Here is a 12,758-nt window from a genome sequence, read left to right as displayed (position 1 = left end):
CTCAATCAACACAACCAAAGTGATTTATTAATCATTCACCTTATTACTAGTTGGGGAATCTTGCTGGGTCTGCGTAGCAGGCAGAGGGGATGGTTGAACGGAACGTTTCTGAAAGACATGACCAAGTGTTACAGGAATTAAATTAAGCTAGGATCTTTTGAAACTTATCAAATATTCGATTAAAGCAAGATTCATGGTAGAATAAACCTAGAAGCATAAGACATGGGGCGGGATTCTCCCCTACCCAGCGGGGCGGGGGGTCCCGGCGTGATGGAGTGGCGGGAACTACTCCGGCGTCGGGCCGCCCCAAAGGTGTGGAAGTCTCCGCACCTTTAGGGGCCAAGCCCTCACCTTGAGGGGCAAGGCCCGCGCCGGAGTGGTTTCCGCTCCACCGGCTGGCGTGGAAGGCCTTTGGCGCCATGCCAGACAGAGCCGAAAAGACTTCGCCGGCCTGCGTAAGTCCACGCATGCGCGGGAGCATCAGCGGCTGCTGACGTCATCCCGGCGCATGCGCAGGGGAGGGGGTCTCTTCCACCTCCGCCATGGTGAAGACCATGGCGAAGGCGGAAGAAAAAGAGTGCCCCCACGGCACAGGCCCACCTGCGGATAGGTGGGCCCCGATCACAGGCCAGGCCACCGTGGGGGCACCCCCTGGGGCCAGATCGCCCCGTGCCCCCCCACCGGAGCCCGCCCACACCGCCTGCTCCCGCCGATAAGGTAGGTGGTTTAATCCACGCCGGCGGGAGAGGGTTGACAGCGGCAGGACTTCGGCCCATCGTGGGCCGGAGAATCGCCGGGGGTGGGCCTGCCGACTGGCGCGGCGCGATTCCCGCCCCCGCCGAATCTCTGGTGGCGGAGAATTCGGGACACGGCGGGGGCAGGATTCACGCCAGCCCCCGCCGATTCTCCGACCCGCCGGGGAGTCGGAGAATCCTGGCCATGCTTTCTACCAAGCAGTGTGCTGAAACAAAGCAGTTCAGTGAGTCAAATGGGAATACAGATTTCCTAAGAAGCAGCTGATGAAAGAGTTTGTTCACTGACGGGTTTTGCACGCTACTTCAATGCTATTCAACATCATGATGTCTTGGCCAAAGCAGAGTGTGCAGAAGAACAGATTATTATTTAAATGGAGAACAACTGCAGAAAGCTGCAACACAAAGGGACTTGGGACTACTTATACACGAAACACAGAAAGCTAGCACACAGGGTCAGCAGGTAATCAGAAAGGCTAATGGAATGTTCGCCACTATTTCAAGGGGGTTGGAGTATAAGAGTCGGGAAGTTTTGCTGCAACTGTGCAAGGTACTGGTGAAACCACAACTGGAGTATTGTGACTTTTTTTGTCCCCTTATTTAAGGAAAGACACTCAACGGGATTCTCCGATATTGAGGCAGATTGTCCGCGCCGTCGTGAATGCCGTCGCGTTTCACGACGGCGCGAAACGGCCACGGGCACGATCGATTCAGGCCCCAAAAAGGGGCCAGCAGCGGGGCCGCGAGAAACACGGTGGGCGTGGCGCCAGAGCAGCGGCGCACCGTGTAATTTAAAGTGCGCGATTCGCGCACAGGACCCAAAGGATAGAGATGGCTGAGCCCCGCCGTGCCACTCCCAGGTTCCAGGATAGTGATCGAGAGACTCTATTAGACGCAGTAGAAGAGCGCAGGGTCATCCTGTGCCCAAGACGTGGGCACCGGCACCCGTCCAGCACTGTGAAGCGCGGCTGGCGTGAAGTGGGCACCGCGGTTAGCGCTGTGAGGCACACCCCCCGCTCTGGAGACCAGTGCCGGAAGAAGCTCCACGACCTCACGAGGGCTGCCAGGGTAAGTATCCCGAGAGTTCCCCCGGGCCACACCCTACCCCTCCCCCCCTCCACCACGTTTTGCGGGAACGTTGCACCCGACCCACATGGGCAACACCCCCCCTTGAGAGCTGCCACCCCCCACCTCTCCCCCGCCACCCCCCCCCCCCACAGACAGGCATGGTGGCATCCTGCCAACCCCCCCCCCCCGAACATGGCAGCACCCTTTCCCAAAATCCCTCCCCCCACCAGCACCAGCACGGCTGGTTGACTAATTTATGTAGCAGGGGTGAATGGCGCCGGGGTGACCCAGGTCACGCTGTCGGGACTTCAGCCCATCCAGGCCGCTGAATAGCGGGGGGCCCGGAGAATCGCCGTACTTAGTGCCTCTTGCGATTCTCCGGCAGGCGCAGCGCCGACCCCGATGACGCCGTTCTCGCCGGTTGGGAGAATGGCGGAGCAGCTTTGGACCGGTGTCACGCAAAAAATCGGCGCGAACGGCAATTCTCCCAGCTGGCGCGGCATGGCAGAATCCTGCCCACTATTTCATTGGAGGCAGTTCAAAGAAGGTTTACTGCGATGATCCCCGGGAAGGAGGGTGTCATATCCCATACAGGACTTACAGGGTGGGCATGTGCCAGAGTTCTAAATTCCCCCACGAGATTAAACGTCCTCTTAGTATCTGCCCTATTAAGCCACTCAGAATCATGGACGGGATTGTCCGTTTGCTGACGCCGATATCGCGAAATGCGATTGGGCGGAGAATAGTTTCCGACACCAAATCGGGGCAGGCTCTAATTTGACGCCACATCGTGATTCTCCATCACCGCGTAATCGCCATCTATGTGTCCCAGAACGCATGTACAGTGGACACCGTTTGCATATAATTAGCGGGCCTGACCTGGAATTCTCCGGTACTTCCGCGATTCTCTTACTCAAATGGGCCGAGTTTCCGACGTCACGGCTCACTTGTGCTTTTAAAAATCGTGAAACCGGCGTCGTGGTTGCTGAGGGAGAGAGAGGGGGTACGAAAAGTGTCCAACATCACCATAGTTTGCTGACAGTTGTGCTGCTGGCCGGGATGGGGGGGGGGGCTTCTGCCAAGGTAGGGGGGAGTAGCTGGGAGTGGCCAGGAGGTGGGCTGTGGGGTCGGGCATGGAACAAGGCGGACATGCAGCTGCACACGCCGTTGACAACCCACTGTGAACTTAGGACCACAGGTCATTTAGGTGACACACAGCCCCCCCCCCCACCCCCCACCACCACTCCAAGGTTCCCTCTGGCCCCAGCCGGCCCGCCAGTTGTTTGGGCGCGCTCCAGCACAACCAGCGCCACCTTGTTCGCTGGGGTGAGTGTGTGTGGAGATTGTAATGTATATATGCGGCTGCAGCTTGTCAACCTCCCGAGTGTCAGTCATGGACCCAGCGAATCCCACACCATTTTCCATTGGAATCGATTGTGTTCCACATGGCGCCAGTGCTAGTCCCTTAACAGTAGTGGAATCAGTGGCACCAGCTTTGCTGTTGTGAAAGTCCACAAATTCTGTGTTGGCTTCAACACGTAGTCTCAGAAACGGAGAATCCCACCGCATATACGTTTCAATAAGATCACCTCATTCTGCTAAACTCCAATGAGTAATAGTCCAACCTGCTCAATATTTTCTACTGGAACAAGCCCTTCATCCCAAGAATTAGCCAGTGAACTGTTTCCAATGCAAGTCTATCCTCTTTAAGTAAGGAAACCAAAACAGTACACTGTACATTAGGTGTGGTCTCACCAATATCCGGTCGTTGTAACAAAACTAACCAATTTTTCATAATAAGCAGGTTGTGAAGAGTTAGTGTCAAATACAAAGCCATATCCTTCCACTCTGTGGCACAGTACAGTACATAGCTGGAAAACCTCTGAAACTTTCCAGGAAGATTACCGATCATGTGCCAGGTTTCAACTTCCAAGTTTGCAAGCAAATTCCTGACTGCAATGCTTTCTAAAAAGCAATGGAAAATTAGCTTACAAGATGCAGAACTGGGAGCTGAATAAGTCTGGATCTTTGAAGACTTGCTCTATTGCATTCCTTCAAAGCACTGCTCGCTAAATAGCCAATGGTTTGAAAGCAATATATGAAAAATCAATCAGGAAGTGTAAATAACATGTCCTACCACATCAGATGTAAACTAAGGTACAACAGGGAACAACACATAAAAGGGGATTTTGTTTAGGATCAACCATGTTCATTTATGTTGCAAAATTTTGTGTTTCCCACACTTTAAACTAGAAGGTGCAAAATAAACGAATATAGAGTGTTAATGGTAACGTAGAGTAGTTAGTAATTTGGTACAAACCTAAGTTATACAGACCCAAAAGCAAATTAATAGCTGAACTGTGCATGGAGCCGATGAAATAACCTCGCTGTTTAATGAATGAAGTGAAATGAAATGAAAATTGCTTATTGTCACAAGTGGCTTCAAATGAAGCTACTGTGAAAAGCCCCTAGTCGCCACATTCCGGCGCCTGTTCGGGGAGGCTGGTGTGGTAACAGCAACATTTGCATGTTTTGCACCACCTTACCTCCCCCCACACCTCTTCATCCTACCTCCGATAAGGTTAAACACCTGACAGCCCAATCTAGTTCTGGAATGGCTTTTGTGTTAATGATTTGTAATTTCACACACCAAAATATTGCTTCAAGGGAGTGTTGTAAACAGTCCATTTCACATTCAACAGTGAAGCATGCTTGAAGGGCCAAATGACCTCTTCCTATTTATTGTGTATCTACACTCATTTGTTACCTACATGCTGATTATACTGATATTTAATTTAAAGTCCCACTCTTCAAGGGATAGGAGTAACCAAGAATACTTGGCAAATCCTCCTAGTTCCTCACCCATCATGTTGAACTCCTATAATAAAAGCAAAATACTGCAGGTGCTGGTGATCTGTAATAAAAACAGAAAGTTACGGAAAAACTCTGCAGGTCTGGCAGCATCTGTGGAGAGGGAAACAGAGTTAATGTTTCGAGTACAATATGACCCTCCATTGGAACTGAAGAGAGGCAGGAATGTGATGAGTTTTATGCTGTTGAAAAGTGAGGAGGGGCAGGTGGAGCAAAAGAGGTCATGGAGAGGTTAGAGGACAGAGGAGATTAAATGACAAAGATGTCATGGAGCCAAAGGCAAAGGGAGTGGTAATGATAGTAGTAGAAAAACAAAGAGCGGGCTTCTCCTAAAAATGACAAAGTGCCATTTTGGGCAGGAAAACCAGTGTGTCTCCTTTTGCAATTCACCCACATTGAGTCATTTATTTGGAGCCAGGATGAAACGCACCATAGAAGTGATGTGTGGGAACTGAAGACAGCTTCACAAAGATCAAAGGTCATCCCCAATCTCAAAGCGACAGTGCAGCATCTCTCCTACCCCCAAACATCTCAGGTAACTGAGCTTCAGTGCCTCTCCCAACACCATCATCCTCACCAGCATCAACGCCCCCCTCAAAGGGTCTCCTTTCAGGCCGCACCCCCATCTCACCAGCAAAGAGTTGCTCCTTCGAGCCAGCATCAGCCCCCCTCAGGTGAGCGACACCCCACTATGGGGTCACCAAATGGCCTCACAGCCCCCCCTGTTAATGGCCCCGCCCTTTTATGGTCTGCATCCTTTATGGCCTCACCCTTTGACTGGCATCCTGGCACATGCCCTATCATGCCCCCGACCAGCCAGGGGCTCCATTGTCTTCCGAGCCCCTGGTATGGTAATCACACTTGGTCTCCAGTGGTGGATTGAAATGGCGACTGGAAATGGGGATTTTGCTTGCGATTGAGCGGTCGCCCAGTCGGCATTTTGGTCTTGACAGCAAAGTCTTTGTAGAGGAGGTGGCATTGTGAGCACCAAGTACAGCAGACTAAATTGAAAGAAGCACAAGTAAATCACTGTTTCTCCTGGAAGGATTATTTTGGGTTTTGGACAGTGAGGAAGGAGGAGATAAATAGGGCAAGTGGTACACCTCCTGTGTTTGCAAAGGAAGGTGCCGTGGGAAGGGGCATAGGTTTAAAGGTGATACAGGAGTTGGTCAGGGTGTCATGGAGGGAACAATCCCTTTGAAAAGGTGATAGGAGTGGAAGGAAAGATGTGTTTCATGGTGGCAGAAATTACGGAGGATAATCTTTGAATATGGAGGCTGGTGGGGTGGAAAGTGAGGACAAGGGGAACCCTATCATGCTTCTGGGAGGGAAGGGGCAAGGGCAGAGGTGTAGAAAATGGGTTGGACGTGGCAGAGGTGCCCTGTGGTAGTGGTGGTGGGAGTGAATCCTTGGCTGAGGAAAAAGGAAGACATGTCAGAAATGCTGTTGTGAAGGTAGAACCTCAGAACAAATGCGATAGAGACAGAGAAGCTGGGAGAATGGAATGGAATCCTTACAGGAAGCAGGGTATGAGGAGTAGTGGAGCTAGCTGTGACAGTCATTGGGCTTGTAATGAATATTAGTATACAATCTATCTCAGAAATGGAAACAGCGGTCAAGGAAGGGGAGGGAAGTGTCAAACATGGACCATGTGAAGATGAGAAAGGGGTAGAAATTGGAAGCCAACTTGATGAATATTATATAGTTTTGGAGGAGAACAGTTAGCAGCACCGATACTGTCTTTGATGTATCGTAAAAAAGAGTTGTGGGCAGGGACCCGAGTAGGACTGGAAAAAAATGCTCCACATACCCCACAAAGAGACAAGCATAAGTATGGCCCATATGGATACTCATAGCTACACCTTTTATTTGAAGCACTGAGACTAGTTAAAGAAGAAACTGTTCAATAAGAGAACAAGTTCAGAGGGTGGAGATAGTTCAGACATCCAGTCAAGGAAAAAGCAGAGATATTGTCCTGGTGGTGGATGGAAGTTTAGGGAAATTGGACATCCGTAATGAAAAGGCGGCGGTTCGGGCCATGAATCTGAAAATTGTTGAAATTACATATTGAATCAGAAGAATCAGGAGTGTATGTGTGAAGAGACTGGACAAGGGGAGTAAAATAGAGTCAAGACAAGAAGAAATAAGGTCAATGGGGCAAAAACAGGCTAACTCAATGATTTACAGCTTTAAGTAGCAACGTGCTTTCAGATAACACGTTAAGCTTATGTACGTTAGTATCCCGTGGTGCAATTTCAAGGTTTTTGACAGCGAACTCTGCTTGAAATTCCGATATATGATTGGCTATTATCAAATCTAATTGTCCTTCCCTCATTCTGAAATTCTCAGAATTGTTGCATTAATGCCTGTGTATAATTACTTGGCTAGTTACTATTATTCTTGTGTCACAGTGATTTCAGCTGATAGGCAGCCACCATTGTTCTACATTAATCGGCAGAGTGGGAGTCAAAAATTAGAAAAATATATCGCTGTCTTAGATATGTCTGTTAGTAAAACCCTTACATCAGGGGCACATAATCTTAACATTCGCATCACCTTGTATGGCAATTAATTGTGCTTTACAAACTCATTGGCCGTAATTCTCCAGCCGTTCGCGCCAGCGGGCTGTTCTGGTTTCTCCGGCAGCGGACCCCTCCCACTGGTTTTCCGGAGGCATGGAATGGCTACCATGCAAACTCCTATTGACAGTGGCAGAACCAGAGAATCCTGCCGGCAGCGAACGGCGCGCCACTGAGAAACATGCGGCAGGGAGGCTGGAGAATCCCGTCCATTAAAATCGCACAGATAACTCTCTCACTATCAGAATTCAATTCCAATGAAAGGTCTCAGTTGAAAGGTGGCACAGTGGTTGGCAGTGTTGCCTCACAGAGTCAGGGACCCGGGTTCAATTCCAGTCTTACTGTTTGTGTGGAGTTTGCACGTTCCCCCCGTATATGCGTGGGTTTCCCCGGGAGCTCCGGTTTCCTCCTGCAACTCAAAGGTGTGCAGGTTAGGTGGATTGGCCATGCTAAACATGCCTCTTAGTGTTCAGAGATGTGCAGGTTAGGTGGGGTTATGGGGTTACGAGGATAGGGCAGGGTAGTGGGTCTAGGTAGGGTCCCCTTTCATAGGGTCGGCGCTGGCTTGATGGGCCGAATAGCCTCCTTCTGCACTGTAGGGATTCGATGGAAAAATTAACCTGTCCTTTTTCAGAAATGTTGAATGGCGTGAATCCCGCCCCCGCCGGTTGCTGAATTCTCCGGCACCGGATATTCGGCAGGGGCGGGAATCGCGCCGCGCCGGTTGCCGGGCCCACCCCCCCCGGCGATTCTCCAGCCCGGATGGGCCGAAGTCCCGCTGCTAGAATGCCTGTCCCGCCGGCGTGGATTAAACCACCTCTCTTACCGGCGGGACAAGGCGGCGCGGGCGGGTTCCGGGGTCCTGGGGGGGGGGGGGCGCGGGGCGATCTGGCCCCGGGGGGTGCCCGCACGGTGGCCTGGCCCGCAATCGTGGCCCACCGTTCCGCAGGCGGGCCTGTGCCGTGGGGGCACTTTTTTCCTTCCGCCTTCGCCACGGTCTCCACCATGGCGGAGGCGGAAGAGACCCCCTCCACTGCGCATGTGCGGGGATGACGTGAGTGGCCGCTGACGCTCCCGCGCATGCGCCGCCCGGGAATGTCATTTCCGCGCCAGCTGGCGGGGCACCAAAGGCCTTTCCTGCCAGCTGGCGGGGCGGAAATCAGTCCGGCGCGGGCCTAGCCCCTCAAGGTTAGGGCTCGGCCCCTCAAGATGCGGAGGATTCCGCATCTTTGGGGCGGTGCGATGCCGGACTGATTTGCGCCGTTTTTGGCGCCGGTCGGCGGACATCCCGCTGATATCGGAGAATCTCGCCCCAGATCTCCAATATTTGTACTTTTTATTTTGAGAAAGTTTTTCCTGCACTTAATTCAGATTATGCAGAATTATTAGTTGTAAGGCAAAATATTAGTTTTTTAGCCAATCTTTTCTACCCGCTTATTCTTCCCTGAAGCCAAAAGAATAGATAACACCAGCCTGTGCCTAATTCCACTGTGCTTTGTAATCTTGGTACCATGGTCAACCCTGATTGGCTTTGCACCCTACATCCAGTGAACCATCAAGACTGCATTTTGTACCTTCCCACAATACTTATTCGAATCCTCAATGTTTACCAACTCGCCAAATAATTCCTTGCCTATCTCATTTTTCTAAACCTAAGTTTACTAGCTCCCACGGAACTATAAGCCAGCAAGAGTCAGTGCCTTCAAGAGAGGAGGGAAAAATAACTCAAATTCTGGAATTGCTCAGCCAGTCTGAAGAGGGAAAAAAAGGTTAAGTTTGAGTTCTTCAGATGAAGGGCTTGTAGCTGAAATGTTAAGCGTTCCTATTCTTTTCAAATGCTGATGAACATGTCATATATTTCCAGAACTTGTTTTGCATCTACATGCGGCTTTCATTGGTGAGCAACCTAAAAGGTAAAACAATGACATGTCTGTCATCTTCTCACATACTCCAGATTGCTCCAGTTGTGTCATTTGCTTTTCAAACTGTTCCAGCTCTTGTACCCAATTGTCTTTCGGCAATCGATGCACCTCCAGCCAGCACTCGCCTTTACCTAAAAGAGAAATCACAAATTCCAACTGAGACATAAATCAGCAAAGCAGTAAAAACTTGACAATCTGTTGGAAATACGGGTCGCTTTAAGAATAAACCATGTCTTGCATCAGAATGAATTGAGAACAAGTGATGCTCATTGAAGCTTGTGTTTAAGAAGCTGGGTTTTCGCCCAGGGGAGGGTTTGCTTCTGGACAGGGAAAGGAGAGAAGAGTGGAAACGAGCACTTTGTACTGAACTCTAGTATCACAATACAACAGTTCTGAATCATCAGAATGTCTTCTGCTGTCTTGTAAGTGGACATTCACATAAAACACAGCCAACCATGATGGGACAAAGAAGAATAACATGTACTGAGGTGTAAAAGCAAGGTGCTGTTTGCCTGCTTATGTGGATATAAATGATTCCATGGCACTACTCAAAGGGAATTTTCCTGCATCGGGTAACAGTAAATGATATCCCTGTAACCTTGCAGGAAAAATTAAAGGGTAGTACATTTTATGGAATTGTTGCACACTTTACCACATAATAAAAATTGTATTGTGATGCCTCAGAGTGGAAAATGATTTTTGGAGAAAAGTTGGATTTTCTTGCACTTTCTGTAACCTTCAGTTTGAAATATTTTGTAATGTACTTTTACACATTTCATGAATGAAGTACTTTTTGGGGGGAACAAATTGTGTGATATTCATAACACTTGCAGGTGCAACAGGTGATTAAGAAGGCAAATGTAGTTTTGTCCTTCATTGCTAGAGGGATGGAGTTTAAGACTAGGGAGGTTATGCTGCAACTGTATAAGATGTTAGTGAGGCCACACCTGGAGTATTGTGTTCAGTTTTGGTCTCCTTACCTGTGAAAGGACATACTGTGCTGGAGGGTAAGTAAATGAGATTCATTAGGTTAATCCCAGAGTTTAGGGAGTTGGATTACGAGGAGAGGTTGAATAGACTGGGACTGTACTTGTTGGAATTTAGAAGGATGCGGGGGGGGGGATCTTATAGAAACATATAAAATTATGAAAGGAATAGATAGGATAGATGCAGGGAAGTTGTTTCCACTGGCGGGTAAAAGCAGAACTAGGGGGCATAGCCTCAAAATAAGGGGAAGTAGATTTAGGACTGAGTTTAGGAGGAATTTCTTCACCCAAAGGGTTGTGAATCCATGGAATTCCCTGCCCAGCGAAGCAGTTGAGGCTCCTCTATTAAATGTTTTCAAGATAAAGATAGATAGTTTTTTGAAGAATAAAGGAATAAAGGGTTATGGTGTTTGGGCGGGAAAGTGGAGCTGAGTCCACAAAAGATCAGCCATGGGGGGGGGGGGAGAGAGAGAATGGCTTGGATAGGGTGCTCTATTAAGAAGGTTGGTGCAGACTCAATGGGTCGATTGGCCTCCTTTGCACTGCAGAAATTCTACGGTTCTATTCTGAGGCATACAGCCTGAGGTGGGAGCACATGATGCTGGCATGCCAAAACTGGGAAGTTATTTTATTCCTTTGGTTCTCACCCTTTGTATTAATCAAAATACTGAAATTAAATGTATAAATAGAAAAAAATTAAATACTTTAAATTCAGTGGCATTTTGCAAAATCACATTTATAATACAGAACACATTTTCCCCACTTAGTTGTTTGGTGTCTATAATTTGAGGTTTATACATTGCAATTTATGTCAGCCCACATTATCCTTAGAACAAATAATACAAATGACTGCTGATCCTCTCCGTCCCCTGACTGCTTTCACATATTGATGCATTTCACCTATGCAATACCTGATCTCGGAGAGCTTACTGCAGAGAGTGGGTGTTAAAGATACATAAGTATTTCTTATTTTATTTCCATTCTTTGCTTTCAGTTGGGGATTAAATCAAATTTGGTACAAGTGGTAATAGATCCACCTCGCATTATACACCATGCTTGATGTTTCTTTTTTTTTATTTAGAGGGCGGAATTCCGCCCCCACCACGCCGGGTGGGGGAATCACCGGGACGCCGCGTGTGTCCCGCCACGCTGCCCCGACACCCGCACGCGATTCTCCCAACCCCCCCCCCCAAACCAGCACGGTGAGAATCACGGCTGGCCGCTCGGAGAATCGCCGCTCGCCATTTGCAACAGGCGAGCGGCGAATCTCCGGCCCGGATGGGCCGAGCGGCCGGCACAACATGACAGGTTCCCGCAGGCGCCGTCTACACCTGGTCGCTACCGACGGGAACTGCGCGGGAACGCTGGGGAGGCGACTTATGGGGGAGGGAGGCGGGTTCCTGCACCGGGGGGGCCCTCAAACGGGGTCTGGCCCGCGATCGGTGCCCACCTCGGGACGGCCTCGGGAGGACGGTAACCTCGCATGCACGGGTGACATCATTTACGCGGCGCCGCTTTTACGCAGCACCAAGGCCCGGCACGCGTAAATGATGCGACGCCGCTCCTAGCCCCCCGGGGGCGGGAGAATCGGGGGCTGGGATCAGGCTCCGACGCCGGAGTGAAACACTCTGGTTTTCACTCCGGCGTCGGGACTTGGTCTCCCATTGGGAGAATTGCGCCCAGAGTACCCAATTCATTCTTTTCCAATTAAGAGGCAATTTAGCGTGGCCAATCCACCTACCCTTCAGATCTTTGGGTTGTGGAGATGAAACCCACGCAAACACGGGGAGAATGTGCAAACTTCACACAGACAATGACCCAGAGCCAGGATCGAACCTGGGACCTCGGCGCTGTGAGGCAGCAGTGCTAACCACTGCGACACTGTGCTGCCCGTTATGCTTGATATTCCTTTCCATTGAGATCAATAAGTTGAAAATTGATCTGCTATTAGCCCCACTAAAGTTGAATTTTACACTAACTACTCAACTCTCTATGAAGCCCGAGTCAAGGAAACTGTCAATGCATCTTTTACATTCCTGGATGACACATTTAAGGTGGAATTTAATGCTGTCCTCAGTGGCGGGTTTGGTGGCTGGTGGCCATCTAACCACCTTCCTGCTTCTGGCCCGACAGATTATAAGGCGGGAATGATCCTGTACAACCATCCTGCCCTTCTGTCAATTGAGACCCTTAAGTCAGCAATTAATATCCACTTAAGGATCTCATCCTACTGCCTAGGGCAGCATAGTAGCATTGTGGTTAGCACAATTGCTTCACAGCTCCAGGGTCCCAGGTTCGATTCCCGGCTTGGGTCACTGTCTGTGCGGAGGCTGCACGTTCTCCCCGTGTGTGTGTGGGTTTCCTCCAAGTGCTCCGGTTTCCTCCCATAATCCAAAGATGTGCAGGTTAGGTGGATTGGCCAAGCTAAATTGCTCTTAGTGTCCAAAATTGCCCTTAGTGTTGAGTGGGGTTACTGGGTTATGGGGATAGGGTGAAAGTGTGGACCTTGGGTAGGATGCTCTTTCCAAGAGCCGGTGCAGACTCGATGGGCCGAATGGCCTCCTTCTGAACTGTAAATTC

At 49.8% G+C, this 12,758-nt stretch overlaps 1 protein-coding gene across 2 annotated transcripts in view; it reads right to left on the bottom strand.

Moving 5' to 3' along the window:
• Positions 1-12,758, bottom strand: part of wdr93 (WD repeat domain 93) — a 68,283-nt gene that overhangs the window by 35,446 nt on the left and 20,079 nt on the right. For both annotated transcript variants that reach the window (XM_072470528.1, XM_072470529.1), the window contains exons 6-7: positions 9,220-9,323; positions 40-108 (exon numbers count right to left, since the gene is read on the bottom strand). In XM_072470528.1, coding sequence (XP_072326629.1) covers positions 40-108; positions 9,220-9,323 — 173 coding nt within the window. The remainder of the gene's footprint in view (positions 1-39; positions 109-9,219; positions 9,324-12,758) is intronic.

This window comes from Scyliorhinus torazame, chromosome 12 (assembly GCF_047496885.1).
Source record: "Scyliorhinus torazame isolate Kashiwa2021f chromosome 12, sScyTor2.1, whole genome shotgun sequence".
In the NCBI taxonomy this organism is placed as follows: Eukaryota; Metazoa; Chordata; class Chondrichthyes; order Carcharhiniformes; family Scyliorhinidae; genus Scyliorhinus; species Scyliorhinus torazame.
This window is presented reverse-complemented; position numbering and strand designations above follow the sequence as displayed.